Below are 17808 nucleotides of genomic sequence, written 5' to 3'. Positions count from 1 at the left end.
AAAAAATCCTCTTGATATCATCTCAGAATCATGGTCTGAATCATCCCTCAAAGTTTTTGTTTCGATGTCACAAACACCCTGTATAATTCAAATGATGATTTTTATTGACGTTTGCAGGTCTAACGAGGAATCTAAAGACGGGTTTGTGTGTAAATATACAATAAAATGAATTTGTGTCGTTCAATTTTATTATTAGACATTTTATAGGTTTTGTACGTGCAGCATAAGGATATCCTCTAAAATTACATAACTTGCGACTATATAACCCATTGAGCTAGGCAGAACTATATAACTGAGCACTCAGGATAACTGGGTACTAACTCATATTGCAAGATGAAATGAGTACCCTCACTTCACCGAGCTCACAAAATAACATTTTCTAAAATAACAACCTGTATACATCATAATTATAAAAAAAAAACTTTTGTGTAGACTACTTGAATCAGACTTGCGCCTTCATTAATCGAAGGGATACCCCTTAAGGGTAGGTATACACCTACCCCATATTTTCCATATTTGACTGTCAAAACTTCACTGTTCCCAGGCTTAAGCATCATGAACATGTATCGTTTACCCGTCTTCGTCAAAACACGTGACATATTGTAGAGTATAATCACTTGGCCGCACAAATGGAGAGCTCTAAAGGCTCTCACCCCGCAAACTCTCGAACTGTTATAGAGCCCTCTACTATTAGCTAAGATAAATAAAGTCAATGCCACGTAGAGGAAAAGTTCAATTTTATTTTATTCAACTTTGAGTAGCTCGAGCAAATAGTGCATAATTCACGCGGTAAATTGTTGAAGCGAGGTCTAGGGTCTAGTATCGAATATTCTAGAAAATTTTGCATTTGTTTACACAAATATTTGAAACTACACCTATAAGCCCTAATAGGGTGTGCGAAACATAAAGTCGTTTTAAAATATCGAACGTACCTGGCAGATATAGCCAGGACGATAAGAGGTACCTATGGAATATTCATCATGATTTTATACAGGGTGTTAGTGACATAGTAACAAAACCTTTGAGGGATGATTCAGACCATGATTCTGAGTTGATATCAAGTGTAATTTGAAGTTGTCATTTTAACGACCTCCGTGGTCTAGTGTTTGAGCGTCCCGGTGGGGACATATCACAAAAAAATATTTTGTGGTCGCTAGTTTGGTTAGGACATTACAGGCTGATCACCTGATTGTCCGAAAGTAAGATGATCCGTGCTTCGGGAGGCACGTTAAGCCGTCGATCCCGGTAACTACTTAACTACTACTTATGTAATCGTTACATGAGTCATGTCAGGGGCTTTTGGCGGCTCAATAGTAACCCTGACACCAGTACCCACACCACACGATAGAAGGTGAAGAAGTTGATGTTTACGTACTCGAGAGTCGAGGAAGGTTCGAATGAACATCTTAGAATACAGGTGTAACTCACTGTGTTTACGCTCTGTTAAAACCAATAGTTGACACGACATAGTTCAAACCAGTTTTATTCTAATTTTCGTAATAGCCACCTACTTCTTTGTATTTATTAGTCTAAATAGGTAATTATTATTCCGGTGTAAGCATTGTTAGAATGAAAAACAATATCGATAAACGTTTAATTTATCAGCTAGTCCTGTTATCGAAATATGGCTTGGGGCTCTGCCTACCCCATTAGGGGTTACCGGCATTACTTTATCAGTACCTACATAAACTTATCTTCTTGCGACGGGAAATTCCACTTAAAATCAACTCGGAATCATGGTCTTAATCATCATCATCAATTTAAGAGCCACGCTCTTGTCGGTGTAGCATTTTCCATTCCAGTCTATCAAAGGCCAATTCCATTTTTTTTTAATCTTAATCATCTCTTAAAATTTTCGTTACGATGTCACTAACATACACTTCTCATCAAAAAAATCGAAACACTTCCGTTTTCATTGTTTCTGTCCGAATTTAACACAAAAAAGAATTCATACGATGAAAAAAAATACATAAATGTATAGCTGGCAGTTTGGCCATTACAGTAATAAGCGAAAATTCTAAATTCAAAATTAGAATTTCATTTGTTTATCTTATAAACGAAATGAATCACTGTTTTGAGACAAATGTGTGTTTAGGGTTGGAGTACATTTAGCGTTTAAAAACTAAAAATTGGCGCCTATGCTTAAACTTTTTGTTTTTTATTTCAATACTGTGACTTTGGGACGTCTGAAAAAAGGTTTTTTTTCTAAAACGTATGGATACTTCGCCCACAGAAGCCGCCCAAGTTGTGGCATTGCTGGATTCTGGCCTTAGTCAGCGTGTTGTGGCTGGAAGACTGCATCTAAGCCTGTCATCTGTTCATAGAGTCTATAAACGTTATCGGGAGACTGGTTTGTTCACGCGCCGTTCAGGATCTGGCAGGAATCGGGTCACTTCTGAGCGAGATGATCGATTTATTGTAACAACTTCTTTAAGAAATCAACGCCTTAACGCTTTTCAACTGCAGCAGCGGCTTCGTGTTGTACGAAGGGTGGCTGTTAGTGACTCTACAATTAGAAGAAGGTTGAAGGATCGTGGACTGGTACCGCATAAGCCAGCAAATGGGCCGAAATTAACTGCAGACCATCGAAGAGCGCGCCTTAACTTTGCACGTGAGCACCTAAATTGGTCATACCTACAGTGGAGCAAAGTTCTCTTTTCTGATGAGTGTAAAATTATGCTGTATGGTAACGACGGAAGGAACAAGGTCTACAGAAGAGACGGAGAACGCTATGCACAATGCTGCATTGAAGAAAAGGTCAGCTATGGTGGCGGTTCTGTAGGTATGACCAATTTAGGTGCTCACGTGCAAAGTTAAGGCGCGCTCTTCGATGGTCTGCAGTTAATTTCGGCCCATTTGCTGGCTTATGCGGTACCAGTCCACGATCCTTCAACCTTCTTCTAATTGTAGAGTCACTTACAGCCACCCTTCGTACAACACGAAGCCGCTGCTGCAGTTGAAAAGCGTTAAGGCGTCGATTTCTTAAAGAAGTTGTTACAATAAATCGATAATCTCGCTCAGAAGTGACCCGATTCCTGCCAGATCCTGAACGGCGCGTGAACAAACCAGTCTCCCGATAACGTTTATAGACTCTATATGAACAGATGACAGGCTTAGATGCAGTCTTGCAGCCACAACACGCTGACTAAGGCCAGAATCCAGCAATGCCACAACTTGGGCGGCTTCTGTGGGCGAAGTATCCATACGTTTTAGAAAAAAAACCTTTTTTCAGACGTCCCAAAGTCACAGTATTGAAATAAAAAACAAAAAGTTTAAGCATAGGCGCCAATTTTTAGTTTTTAAACGCTAAATGTACTCCAACCCTAAACACACATTTGTCTCAAAACAGTGATTCATTTCGTTTATAAGATAAACAAATGAAATTCTAATTTTGAATTTAGAATTTTCGCTTATTACTGTAATGGCCAAACTGCCAGCTATACATTTATGTATTTTTTTTCATCGTATGAATTCTTTTTTGTGTTAAATTCGGACAGAAACAATGAAAACGGAAGTGTTTCGATTTTTTTGATGAGAAGTGTATTAATATTATTTGTAATCACCTTTTTATTTATCTCCTATCGTTATTATACTTAAACTTATTCGCATTTATTTCGATTATAGATTAAATAAACGTGATTTACCAGCTAACAATAGTATCAATAGTATCTACTTATCAAGTTGACAGATTTAGAAAAAAACAATCTGCTTACAATATTATTGTTCAGTTGTTTGTTATTTTCGATTATCGATAAAACACGTGACTCTGCCTATCTCTAGTAAATAATATGAAAAACAATTTTCTTACGCAACCTCCTTGTTTCCAACTTGTTTCAATTTCAAATCACGGCAACCCTAACTTGTTATCTATCTCTCTCAATCTTTGCTTAATCAACGCGTGTGTGTGAAACGGAGCGATCGTATGATCCGTCATTGGACTTCTATTGGCGTTCCCTACGTCAAAATCGCAAAAATACGAAAACAAAACTGTATCGAGTTTATTTCCGGAGAAATGTTCAATAATAATTGTTTTTACGCAGAAATAAGTGTTCTAAACGGTGTTATTGTGTGAATTTGTGTTATATTATTTATTTTCATGGTGAAAAATGTACCCAAGCATGAACGGATTGTACTCTGAAAGCTCTTACAGGTTAGAAAAATATTCTATATTCGTTCTCGGTTTTCCTTGTATTTTATACAAAATATTTCGTTCAACTTGTATTTATTATATATTTCAAAGGGTATGTAATTGTTTTCTGTCATATGACGCCATTTGGCAAAAGAAATCTTTAAGTATGCCACAATTAGATTTCACTTATTAATTTCACTATTCGATTTGAATATAGAAACTTTTGAATATTTTTGAGGCATCTCACGTATAAAATATTGAACAAAAAATAGTTCGGGCTGCGTTAAATAGTATAAATGAAATTTAAAAAAAAAGTAAGTCTACCTACCTACTTAAATGAAATGAAGAAAAGTAATGAATTTGTTTCTTCTGATTCAAAAAAACCGCATTACCTATGAAAATAATCAAACTTTTTAGTAATAAAATAAAAATCACAATTCATCATCTCATTATTACAAACGGGAGGGTTAAAAGGCCACATTGAAGCAATTCATCTAAAAAAGCAATATTGCTATTTGACATTTGCACAAATAAAAATAAATGCGCATTGCAAATAAGCGTCAAATAGCAATATTGCTTTTTTAAACGAATTGCTTGGATGTGGCATTTTTAATCGCCTAGATCTCAATAGTCTGGGCACTGGGTATATCTGGAAATGACTTTAAATAGTAATAAGTGTTACCACATAACTAACACAGAAGGTTCAGCACGATCTACTCTGAACCGGCGTGCATATGTTGTTGATGAATGTGGAGGAAACAAGAGAAATATGTCAGGATCAAAGCAAATGGAGTTTCGTAGTCTCTGCTAACCCCGGTGGGAAATAGTTTATGTATGTATGCATAACTTACACAAAAAAAAAATCTACTCCGTATTAAAGGTCATGGCTTAAAAGACACCAGATCCTGCAATTGTGCAAAAGAGGATTGGCTTCTAATAAGACTGATGAAATGAAGGAACAGACCAGCTTATGGTCTTCGGACCGATTGCAAGTGGTCACAGAATAAGAAAAAAATAAAAATAAAATAAAACTCCGTATTAAATATTCCGCAAATGATATTGTATTATGCCGTATGAATAAGATAACAGATTTAGGAAACATTTGACGGCAGATTTAAGTTTACCACCCACCTTGATAAGATAATCAACAGTTGTTACATGAACCAGACGAGCTTTAAATATACGTAGGGATTTGGCCACAATAGATCTAGCTAGGTCGTAGTGGTCATTCTACATTAGTTCGAGCCCTCTTCAATTTCAATTTCAAAGCCTTTTATTTAACTAAACACAAGACAGGTTTACAATGATAAAATAAAAAAACATTAATAATTTCATGGATAACAGAAATATGCATCTTTGATGAAATGATGGGCTTTGTCGCAAAATGTCCCCGGGTAGCAATAGGTCCCTTTCTCAAAATGTCCCTAGATACAAATTATAATCTTAAGTGCGCGGTGTAGTGTATGCAATGGGTCTGCTCAACCCGTATGGTAAGTAAGCGTGAGTATATAGGTATGTAAAGGGATGTATTGCGAAACGGACATTTTCCGAAAGGGACGTTTTACGAAAGGGACATTCTGCGAAACGGACATTCTGCGAAAGGGACATTTTGCAAAAGGGACATTATGCGACGAAAGGCAATGTAGGTCGCAACATAATTCTATACCACATCTGCCGGGTCTGCACGACAACCGCGCCGCGGCGCGAATTATATTAATTTAATTTAATTTTAAATTCTTTATTCAAGTTACTAGGACTCATAATGTGTTAATAACAAAACTTATATACTAGGTTAGTAGAATAAGGAAATATAATTAAATACGGGAGAGTTGAGCCGCGACTCACCGCCTTGCCACACCCCCAGCAATAGCACAGCAGCGAGACATGTACACACAGTCCAACCTGCTAGCCAACATCGCCAGGACGCTGCTGGAACTAGCCCGTATCCTGCGCACCAGGGACGCGCATCTTTTGCGCATTGTGGCGTAGAAGCAATCAACGCGCGCTTCAGCGAACATCCCTGACGCGCTACAAAAACGAGGCAACCCTAACAGCACCCTGAATGCGTTGTTGTATTGCACGCGGAGTGCATTATATGATTTTTGCACATATCTAGCCCACAAACTGCACGTATAAAAAGAGGTACAATAGGCTCGAAAGAGAGTTAACTTTACCTCTCTTGAGCACCGTGCAAATCTGCGGGCTATCATGTTAGCTCTAATCGATATTGAGCGCTTGGACCAATAAACGATATGAATACTATCTACGTCAAACGACGATGACGACGTCAAACGGCTTTTGGATGAAGCACTCAATCCAAATATCAAGCAACAATTACTTTTATATATCCTTCGGCCATTACAGAGGAATTAAAAAATAGATAATTGTCATGTTAAATCTATACAAGGTCATTTATATTGTTTTTTGGTGAACATAGTCTGAAAAATCCCTCATTCCATATCTAATCTTATCGCAAAAGTTTTAGGCTGTTGGTATATTTGTGTCTTATAGAATTTAATGTTATCAACATCTATTATCAAAGCGAAATACCATTCTCTTATCGATCACGAAATCTCAGAAACTACAAGTGCTAGCTGTCTCAAATTTTGCATGGGGGTTCCTTTTTGAAGGCAGTTCACTTCTTCTTCTTCTGTCAACCCGGGTGTCAGGTTTACTATTGAGCCACCAAAGGCCCCCATGAGCCATGTCACTAAGTAGACCCGCTGGTCCACTTACCTAACCTGAAGATTTGACAGGTCCGGTTTTTTATAGAAGCGACTGCCTGTCTGACCTTCCAACCCGCGAAGGGAAAACAGGCCCAATACAGGTTAGGTCACATACCTCCGAAACGCGTCAGTAAGTAGTAACCGGGACGAACGGCTTAAAGTGCCTTCCGAAGCACGGACGTTACTGACCACTAAGACGGGATTTTGCGAAATTCAACCCCTAAGGGGGTAAAAAAGGTTGGCAAAGTTTGTATGAAACTTCTATAGTTTTAATAGTAGGGTTTCACGCGAACAAAGTCGCGCGAAACTGCTACTAAATAATACAAAGGGTGTTAGTGACACTTTGAGGTATGATTCTGAGTTGATGTCAATTTTAAAAACGAAAAAACATCCATGCATTTGGCGACGGAAAATTCCACATGATATTAACTGAACTGAATCATTCCCCTCAGTATTCGTTACGATGTCACTAACACCCTGTAGAAATGAAGCTAATCTTATCAATCGGTAAAGTACATAATTATACATACTTGAAATAATCTTATGAATTTACAATAAATCTGTTAAGTTGTATGTGAATAATGTCGTTATCAGTAAATAAAATCATCATCATATCCCTAGAATTATCCCGTTTCTAACCAGTAGGCTCTGCACGGAAACCGCGCCGCGCGCGGCGCGAATTATATCGAGGCCTTCGACCAATAGCCGTTTGACGTCCATCTACGTAGATAGCATTCGTATCGTTTATTGGTCAAAGCGCTCAATATAATTCGCACCGCGCGCGGCGCGGTTGTCATGCAGACCCGGCTGGTCCACTTATCTAACCTGAAGATTTGACAGGTCCGGTTAAATGCAGTCCCCAATCCACCAGTTGTTAAGGCTTGTAAAAGAAACATACATACATAAACAGCCTATATACGTCCCACTGCTGGGCACAGGCCTCCCCTCAATCAACCGGAGGGGGTATGGAGCATACTCCACCACGCTGCTCCAATGCGGGTTGGTGGAGGTGTTTTTACGGCTAATAGCCGGGACCAACGGCTTAACATGCCTTCCGAAGCACGGAATCATCTAACTTTTTCGGACAATCAGGTGATTCAAGCCTGAAAAGGCCTTACCAAACAAAGGACAGTCTCACAAAGTGATTTCGATAATGTCCCCATCGGGAATCGAACCCGGACCTCCATCCAGATCGTGAGCGTAACGCTTTAACCACTAGGCTGTTGTAAAAGAAAAAAACTAACTAAGTACCCACCGAGCTTTCTGTCAGACCAACGTGATATGATAGGTGAATAAATTTTATTGTTTTTTTTTTTTCAGACCCTCTATGTCTCAAGGCACGGTCGTGCACAGCCATCGCTTCCAAGAGAAGGACTTTACAGTCGCCACGCCTGAGGAGTTTGTACGCCGCTTCCAGGGAACTAAGCCCATCAATAAGGTATTTTATGAGGACAAAAACTAGAAGCTCAAATGGCACTGTTGAGTGTTCTTAAATTTTGACAGTTGTCCATACTGTCCAGCTAAAATTCTAAATTGCAATAAAATGTGGTGCAACGTGGAGTGTATCCCGTCTGAAGGATGAGTTGCGAAATAATTAAAAGTAAACTAAAGTATCTACATAGTAGTGACGTCATCAATAAACGTGATCAAATCGCACTTATAAAAAAAAAAGTTAGTATAATAAATAGGTACTCTATAGGTACGGTCACTAATACTAATCACGATCCGAAGGTCCCGGGTCCGAATCCCGTTGGGGACATATCACAAAAAACACTTTGTGATCCCTAGTTTGATTAGGACGTTACAGGCTGATCACCTGATTGTCCGAAAGTAAGATGATCCGTGGTTCGGAAGGCACGTTAAGCCGTTGGTCCCGGTTACTACTTACTGATGTAAGTGAGTAGTCGTTACATGAGCTATGTCAGGGGCCTTTGGCTCAATAGTAACTCTAAAACCAGGGTTGCTGTGGTTGGTAATCCTCACAACCCACAAGATAGAAGAAGACGAAGGAAGAAAAATGTTATTTTATCGAGCATCGCGTCCCCATAGGCATGCAGTGGTCATTAGGTGTCCTCCAAAGATGACGCAGCCCTTGCTCATCAAGGGCGCACACACCCCTAGCATATGTAAAGTTAATGAGTATCGAACGCATCGATTTGCCACTACCGTAGATACAGCGCTTGATACAAAAATGCGGCGAAAACTTGGCGTTTGTTTAGCTATACATTTGTACACAGCGGTATACCTATACATTCAATAAAATCGTGTCAAATTAAGGAAGTACGCATCGTCTTATTACGTATATTAGCGCGTGGTGCTTCGTAACACGGTCGGGTTATACTGCGAGTCGGATTGACCGGGAGTACTTGTTTTAGTGAATTATAAAGTAAATAATAACATAGGTGGGTTTTAGAATGTTTATACTTATTAGAAACATGATGTCCCATCCATACTTTTTCGCTTTGAGCTTCTATTTTTGCAAGTTTTTACCACGCACTTCCCCGTGTTGCCAGTTCGGCGCCTAATCGCGCACTAAGGTAAAGTGCTGTCAACGTCGCTGTAATAACAGTAACTTTGCGTCCCACTTTTCGAGCGCTGATGTTCAATCTACGGTAGTAAACTATTTTGTTCACAGGTGTTAATCGCGAACAACGGTATTGGCGCTGTAAAATGCATGAGGTCTATCCGAAGATGGTCCTACGAGATGTTCAAGAACGAACGAGCTGTCCGCTTCGTTGTCATGGTGAGAGCTTCGTCATACATCTATATACCTTGCAATGGCTGCCCTAGGGCGGTGCGAGGTGTGCCACCGCACCCGGCGCCGGAATGGGGGGGGGGGGGGGGCGGTTGCGCCAAAATCAACCGAGACTGGTTCACCCTGGCAGCAATCCAAGGCTGCGTATCCATTGACGCGGAGATGTGCAGAAATCGACCAATCACCGTGAGGGAGAGAGTGACAGAGCGTCTTCGTTTTTCGCTCTCTCGGACGCTGTGATTGGTCAAATCCGCACATCTCCGCTCTTCTCTGCCCATCTTCGCGTCAGTGGAAATCCTAACCCGATGAAGTTAGTTTCACATATAACTCATACCGGCCGTAAACAACATTTTTAAAAGATTTAAATAGGTTAATTTCGGGGGCCGTAAACGAATCGAAAGATTTTGTATGTTAAGGGGCTTAGGAGTGCCACTATGGGGTCTCGCACCGCCCGAATATTTTGCTAGGGCTGCCACTGCTTCGTAACGATATTACATACTACCACGACTATATCCCAATTAGTAGTCAGAGGTACATCCATCACAAGATGAACTAAGTACCCACACCTCACCGAGCTTTCTGTTAGACCAACGTGATAGGTGGTGAGCCCTAACCAGACGGCGATAGGTCGAGCTGTGTTAGGTTAAAAGTACAATACAAAAACAATACAATACAAAAACTCTTTATTGCACTTGAATCACATTAAAAATACATTAGTATTATAATTAAATTGGTAGTACAACAGGCGGCCTTATTGCTAAGGTAGCAATCTCTTCCAGGCAACCTTTAGGTATAGGATATGAATTTAATGAAAAATGTAGCGGGATAGACAGAGCAAAAAAAATAAAAAATACGTAATAATAATAAAATGTTGAAAAATATAAGTACTTATAACTAGATAAACTATAATATATTAAAAAAAAATACATAGAAGACAATAAATAATGATTATAATAATATATAAATACGTAAATATATACATACATTACTATGGAAGAAAGGAAACCATGACAGTACTACAATACCTAGTTTATAAAGAAGAAGATGTAAGAAGAATGGAATAGAAAAGAAAAACGTTATAAAGAAGAGGAGAGAGAGATGAGAAAGTGCTGCTTGACTTGCCCTTTGAAAGCATCCAACGACGGTGCCCTTCGAATGGAAAGTAATATTAGCACTCAATATTCTAGATAGATGGCGTCTGCTTAATGACGATACATAGATCCAAAGAATTTCGCATGGACAGGAGGAGGACCCGGTGGTGTAATGGTTAACACGCTCGTCCCGGTTTGACAAGAGCTGCGGGTCCAAATCCCGACCGAGTCCGATATTTTTCGATTTAATTTTCTCTTTAATATAACATAACATAACAAATACTTTATTGCACAAACAGGAAAAAACAAAAAACAAAACAAAAGAGAAATAGAATTAGTACAATAGGCGGCCGTAAGTTTTGCTTTGTGAGTTTTCCTAAGCACAATTTATCTTTGAGCCAGTGAAATATCCTATTTGTCATTTTTATTTTTATTTTAGCTTCAATGCAGCTTAAAGCTCAATATGGAACTGAAAATAAAAAAAGCTAAAATTTTCATCAATCCTCTAACAGGAAATACCACTTCATATCAACTCAGGATCATGGCCTGAATCGTCCTCCAAAGTTTTCGTTACGGTGTCACTAACACCCTGTGAAATTCCAGGTGACTCCAGAAGACCTGAAGGCCAATGCGGAGTACATAAAGATGGCGGACCACTACGTGCCCGTGCCCGGGGGATCCAACAACAACAACTACGCGAATGTGGAGCTCATCGTCGACATCGCTATAAGGACCCAAGTTCAGGTAACCGTCCCGAGTAGATGCAGACTCAACAAGCACCTACATAGAATGGAGCTGACCGAGCTATAAGGACCCAAGTTCAGGTAACCGTCCCGAGTAGATGCATACTCAACAAGCACCTACATAGAATGGAGCTGACCGAGCTATAAGGACCCAAGTTCAGGTAACCGTCTCGTGTAGGTGTAGACTGAACAAGCATCTACATAGAATGGAGGTGACCCAGCTAAACGGACCCAAGTTCAGGTAACCGTCCCGTGTAGGTGCAGACTCAACAAGCACCTACATAGAATGGAGCTGACCGAGCTATACAGATCCAAGTTCAGGTAACCGTCCCGTGTAGGTGCAGACTCAACAAGCACCTACATAGAATGGAGCTGACCCAGCTATACGGACCCAAGTTCAGGTAACCGTCTCGTGTAGGTGTAGACTGAACAAGCATCTACATAGAATGGAGGTGACCCAGCTAAACGGACCCACGTTCAGGTAACCGTCGCGAGTAGATGCAGACTCAACAAGCACCTACATAGAATAGAGCTGACCGAGCTATACAGACCCAAGTTCAGGTAACCGTCCCGAGTAGATGCAGACTCAACAAGCACCTAAGGAGCTGACCGAGTCCCCTTTATGTAAATTTTGTTTAAAGAAAGATGAGATGCCATTACACCTGCTGCGCAGCTGTGAGGCTCTCATACACAGTAGAAGCCGAGCACTGGGGGGCCACATAATGGGTCCCCAGGTGGTCATGGAGCTTCCTTCCAAAAAGACGCTCGATTTAATTAAAAGGATCGGTCTAGAGGAGTTTTAAATATGTAGGGACTTGGCCGCAATAGATCTGACTAGGTCGCAGCGGCCATTTTATTATATAAATTTATTTTATTATTATTATTTATTTAATATTCTCCCACCAGGCGGTATGGGCAGGCTGGGGCCACGCGTCGGAGAACCCGAAACTGCCCGAGCTGCTCCACCGCGCCGGCGTGGTTTTCATCGGTCCCCCCGAGAAGGCTATGTGGGCGTTAGGAGACAAGATCGCCTCGTCCATTGTCGCCCAGACCGCTGACATACCAACATTGCCCTGGAGTGGTAGCGGTGAGTGGTTTGAATGTGTCAAATAAGTTTAAGTTGTAGCAGGTTAAGCCTAGTTGGCAGAACGCTTGCCTCTCACTTTGAGGTCGCAGGTTCCAATCCAGCACAGACCTAAACCAATGATTGTCGAATTTGTTTTCGAATTCATGTTTGGATCATAAATGATTATCACGTGCTCAGCGGTGAAGGGAAACATCGTTAGGAAACTCACACGAGATATGCATTTTCGGAGGTATGTTGTATTGGGCTGGTTTTACCTTCGCGGGTTGCACAGTCAGACAGGCAGTCGCTTCTGTAAAAAACCGGACCTGTCTAATCTGCAGGCTAAACTTGAAGAAAATAGGAAGGATTTATAATATTTTTTATTGTTTGTAGATTCTTTAGACCTTCAAGTAGTGGCAAAAAGGTGTAGAGCTCATTTAGCTTAGTTTATTTATAACAAAAATAATAATTTCGATCACCGAACGGTGTGGCTACATTTACGCCATCTATTGTCGCCGAGCGAGGGTCCCAACACTATTAACTATTGTATTTGAAATAATAAACAGCAATGTACATGTGATCAAGACGATTTCGGCTAAGGCGACTGCTTCAACTCCAACGTTCATGTGGCTTATATAGCCAATCTTAAACAGCAATATTGATACATTGTATTAAGTTTACGCGGTTATTATCATAATTAAAACCCATAATAACAGGTTCTAACCGCGTTTAAATAGGGATATGAGACTCCCAATATTCATTCTGATATCAAATACATAAACAAGCGGCAAGGAAAGAGGGTAGATAGATATGTCTGCCCGTAGAAAATTATGGATCTACCTACTCTACTCCAATCTCATCAGTCACTTGCAACAGTGTCGAAATATCGGGAGTCTCATATCCCTATTTAAACGCGCTAAGAACCCGTTATTATGTGTTTTAATTATAGCAATATTGATGTTACAGAACTGAAAGCGGAGTACAACAGTAAGAAGATCAAGATATCCTCGGAACTGTTTGCCAAGGGATGTGTCACCACACCCGAGCAGGGTTTGCAGGCTGCTCAGAAAATTGGTAAGTTGGTCCTGGTTACTACTTACTGATGTACGTAGTCGCTATATGAGCCATGTCGGGGCCTTAGCGGATCAATAGTAACCCTGACTGACACCAGGGTTGATGAGGTTGGTAATCCACCTCTCAACCCACACGAGTGTAGAGAAGAATTTTCATTTATTTTTATGTGTATGTTTCCAGGGTTCCCGGTGATGATCAAGGCTTCGGAGGGTGGCGGCGGCAAGGGCATCAGGAAGGTGGAGAACCCAGACGACTTCAATAACATGTTTCGACAGGTTTGTATCATTCATATTTTATTTTTAATATCTTCAACAAGTTTCTTTTTTAGAGCTGTGGTTGCCCAGTTGGTAGAACGCTTACCTCACACTTTGAGGTCGCAGATCCGAATCCAGCTCAGGCCTAAACTAATGATTGTCGAATTTGTTTTCGAATTCATGTTTGGATCATACATGATTATCACGTGCTCAGCGGTGAAGGAAAATATCGTGAGGAAATCCACCCGAGAAAAGCATTTTATACAGAAGCGGCTGCCTGTCTGACCTTTTGTGGTGTTTATAACTGGCACTGGAAACTTGCAAGATTTGTTCATATCAGCCATTTCTCAAAAGGCGCTTAGGTGGTTTTCACTTTAAGATGTCATCACTAATTTAAGAGCCACGCTCTTGTCGGTGTAGCATTCTCCATTCTTGTCTATCAAAGACCAATTCCTTCACCTCCTTATAAGACACGATGTTCGCCTTCTCTTTAATCTGTTCCACTTTAAGATGTAAAAATACCAAAAAAATGCTAACGTAATGTCGTGATACAGGTTCAAGCGGAGGTGCCCGGCTCGCCGATATTCGTGATGAAGCTAGCCAAGTCCGCGCGGCATCTGGAGGTGCAGCTGTTGGCAGACCAGTACGGTGAGAACTTCGGTCTTTTAAATAATACCGCTAAGCGCGCGGTGCTTCGTAACGCGGTCGGGTTATACTGCGACTCTGATTGACCGGGAGTATTTGTTTTAGTATATTTTAAAATAATAATTTTGGTGGGGTTTACTGCGAAAATTGAAATGTTTATACTATGATGCACAATAAATTGATAGATAGATAAAATACTTCAAACTACAATACAACAACAACTATTTATTTAGTAGTTCTACTTGCTTGCTTGTTACTTCAATGTCTTCTTGCTTGCTTGCTTGTTACTTCAACTTCTTATTAGAAATATGATGTTCCATTCTTCTTTTTTCGCTTTGAGCTTCTGTTTTTGCAAGTTTTTACCACGCACTTCCCCGTGTTGCCAGTTCGGCGCCTAATCGCGCACTGAGGTAAAGTACTGTCAACGTCGCTTTATTAACAGTAACTCTGCGTCCCACTTTTTGAGCGCTGATGTTTATTCTACGGCAGTAGTAAATCTATGCTCACACATGAATGCTTTTCGATTTCGACAAAATTTATTGACTCGATCGATAATTTTATCTCGTTGTGCATGTTGGAAGGGCAGACACCACAACTTAACTCATCATCACTAATTTAAGAGCCACGCTCTTGTCGGTGTAGCATTCTCCATGCTACTTTTTTACGGGAAAATAGAGCAATGGTTTCCCTCTTGCCTTCCGCCAAACCACTACAACCAGAAATTATCTTCCAGGCAACGCCATATCTCTGTTCGGGCGCGACTGCTCGATCCAACGTCGCCACCAGAAGATCATAGAAGAGGCGCCGGCGGCCGTCGCCAAGCCAGACGTCTTTATTGAGATGGAGAAGGTATTATGGATAACTAGACATTCACAGTTGGTTCCATCATTATAGACGGTGATACGGCTCACCACCTATCGCGATAGTCCAGAAGTAAGATGATCCATGCTTCGGACGGCTCGTTAAGCCGTTGGTCCCGGTTACTACTTACTGATGTAAGTACGTAGTCGTTACTTGAGTCACGTCAGGGGCCTTTGGCGGCTCAATATTAACCCTTACACCAGGGTTGCCGCAGGTCATCCACTTCACAACCCACAGGATAGAAGAAGAATAATTGTACTACTTTCATTCCCAGGCTGCGGTCCGCCTAGCCAAAATGGTGGGCTACGTAAGCGCGGGCACAGTGGAATACCTGTACGACCCTAGCAGCGGCTCCTACTACTTCCTCGAGCTCAACCCTCGCCTGCAAGTGGAGCATCCTTGCACTGAGATGGTGGCCGACGTAAATCTGCCCGCCGCTCAACTGCAGGTACTGTAGACTGTGGTATACTAGAGTAGACCACAGTAGACCGGAGTAAAATAAGACTATTGGAGACCGTAATAGACCATATCGGTCACGATGGTGGGTTACGTGAGCGCGGGCACAATGGAATACCTATAGAATAGAATAGAAAAATACGACCCTAGCACCCCTCTCAACTGCAGATACAGTAGACCGTGGTATATTAAAGTAGACCGTAATAAGTACATAGAAGACCATAATAGACCATAAAGTTGGTGGCCTCAGACATAAAGAAAAAATCACTCGTCAATATTTCTTATGTCAAGTTGTTGATTACCGCAAAAAAATATAGGAATGTTATTTATTTCGTTATCCTACATTAAAAGTCTTTCCCTCACAGATCGCAATGGGGTTGCCTCTCTACCAAATCAAGGACATCCGCCTCTTATATGGCGAGTCTCCGTGGGGTATGACACAGATTGACTTCGACGAGCCCAAGCAGCGGCCGTCGCCGTGGGGTCACGTCATCGCCGCTAGGATCACCTCCGAGAACCCTGATGAAGGTCAGTAGACCGTATACAGTGGATTAGTAGACCAGTAGAAGACTTGCCATCTGAGGACTTCATATCAATAGTGGCTGCAAGTTTGTCTTCTGAGTACTTGTGGCTCTGCCCACCCCATTAGGGATAACGAGCGCTAGTTTAGCGGCCGCTGTTGATACAAAGTCCTAAGATGGATATTATGAACCTTACGGTGACAAGGGGGTTAAAATGGCCACATCTAAGAAAGCAATATTTGCATTTGACATTTGCGCATATATAAAAGTAAGTGCGCAATGCAAACAACTGTCAAATAGCAATATTGCTTTCTTAGTTAAATTGCTTCGATGTGGCCATTTTAACCACCCCAAGGTCTCAGCTTATCGTCTATAACAATTGTCTATCATGTTAGAAAAGACACAATCCCTCTGTCGGATTTTACGACATGCCCGGGACGCGCGCACCTGAGCGTGTTCTGTTTTTTATTCATAGTTCTCTTACTTCCTCCACATTCATCAACGTTTCATACACGCACACCGGTTCAGAGGAGATCATACTAAATCTTTTCTAAGGACATCTCCAATTTGGTCAGTGTACGTCTTTCTAGGTCTTCCTCAGCCAGCCCTACCAACAACTAATTAATACTTATGATTGATTATTTGACCAGAATATTTTTTCTTTTGTCTTTCAGGTTTCAAACCTTCATCGGGAACCGTACAAGAGCTGAACTTCCGTTCATCAAAGAACGTATGGGGCTACTTTAGCGTGGCGGCGTCAGGAGGGCTGCACGAGTTCGCTGACTCGCAGTTTGGACACTGCTTCTCATGGGGCGAGACCAGGGAGCAGGCCAGAGAGTGAGTAGACTATATAGACTAGTAGACCGAGAATACTAAAAGACCAATAATTATAGAAAGTTTAAATAGACTCGCAGTTTAGGTACTGCACCTCTTGAGGCGACACCAGAGAGCAGGCCCGACAGTGAGTAGACCAGTAGACTAGTAGACCGAGAAGACTAGTAGACCAATAATGATAGAAAGTTTAAATATAGACTCTAAGTTTAGGTATTTCTCCTCTTGAGGAGAAACCAGGGAGCAGGCCACTAGACTGAATAGACCAGTAGACTTGTTAGTCTACTGTTCTCGGTCTACTGGGAAAATGAGTAGACCATGATGGTAGTAGGTTTGGATGAAATCGCTGTTTGGGCGCTGCTTCTTCTGGGGTGATTTGAATGTGTCATATAACTTTAGCTCCTCAATATAATGTCACTGTGATCCTGTGTATCACCGGCTTACTTCTCAAACGTGGAGTGCGGGTTCGAATTCCGGTACCGGACTTTCACCAATGAGTTACTTTGGCTCGACCATCATTAGAGCTCGTGTTGGATTCTTACCCATAACACTAGGACGTATGTTTCGCGTTGTCCGAATATGATAGCCCTATAATGGATTCTGACAAGTACAACGTGCAGGAATCATATCTGTCTGAGAAACTCAAAATCCCGGTA

The 17808-nt window shown here is 41.2% G+C and overlaps 1 protein-coding gene across 12 annotated transcripts in view; it reads left to right on the top strand.

Annotated features, from left to right (window-relative positions):
- Positions 1-17808, top strand: part of LOC126379097 (acetyl-CoA carboxylase) — a 255256-nt gene that overhangs the window by 22124 nt on the left and 215324 nt on the right. For 6 of the 12 annotated variants that reach the window (XR_007568241.1, XR_007568242.1, XM_050027669.1 and 3 more), the window contains 11 exons: positions 8176-8293; positions 9491-9598; positions 11305-11445; positions 12351-12531; positions 13477-13584; positions 13765-13859; positions 14393-14486; positions 15217-15332; positions 15619-15792; positions 16166-16328; positions 16996-17158. Coding sequence is in view for 10 of the 12 variants with exons in the window: in XM_050027669.1 (XP_049883626.1) it covers positions 8176-8293; positions 9491-9598; positions 11305-11445; positions 12351-12531; positions 13477-13584; positions 13765-13859; positions 14393-14486; positions 15217-15332; positions 15619-15792; positions 16166-16328; positions 16996-17158 (1461 nt within the window). In the remaining 2 variants the exon portion in view is untranslated. Of the gene's footprint in view, positions 1-3951; positions 4151-8175; positions 8294-9490; positions 9599-11304; positions 11446-11510; positions 11526-11590; positions 11606-11677; positions 11686-11837; positions 11846-11998; positions 12006-12350; positions 12532-13476; positions 13585-13764; positions 13860-14392; positions 14487-15216; positions 15333-15618; positions 15793-16165; positions 16329-16995; positions 17159-17808 lie in introns of those variants that run through there. The other 6 variants (XM_050027672.1, XM_050027674.1, XM_050027673.1 and 3 more) reach the window with 6 other exon arrangements.

This window comes from Pectinophora gossypiella, chromosome 28 (genome assembly GCF_024362695.1).
Source record: "Pectinophora gossypiella chromosome 28, ilPecGoss1.1, whole genome shotgun sequence".
NCBI classification, from domain to species: domain Eukaryota; kingdom Metazoa; phylum Arthropoda; class Insecta; order Lepidoptera; family Gelechiidae; genus Pectinophora; species Pectinophora gossypiella.
This window is presented reverse-complemented; position numbering and strand designations above follow the sequence as displayed.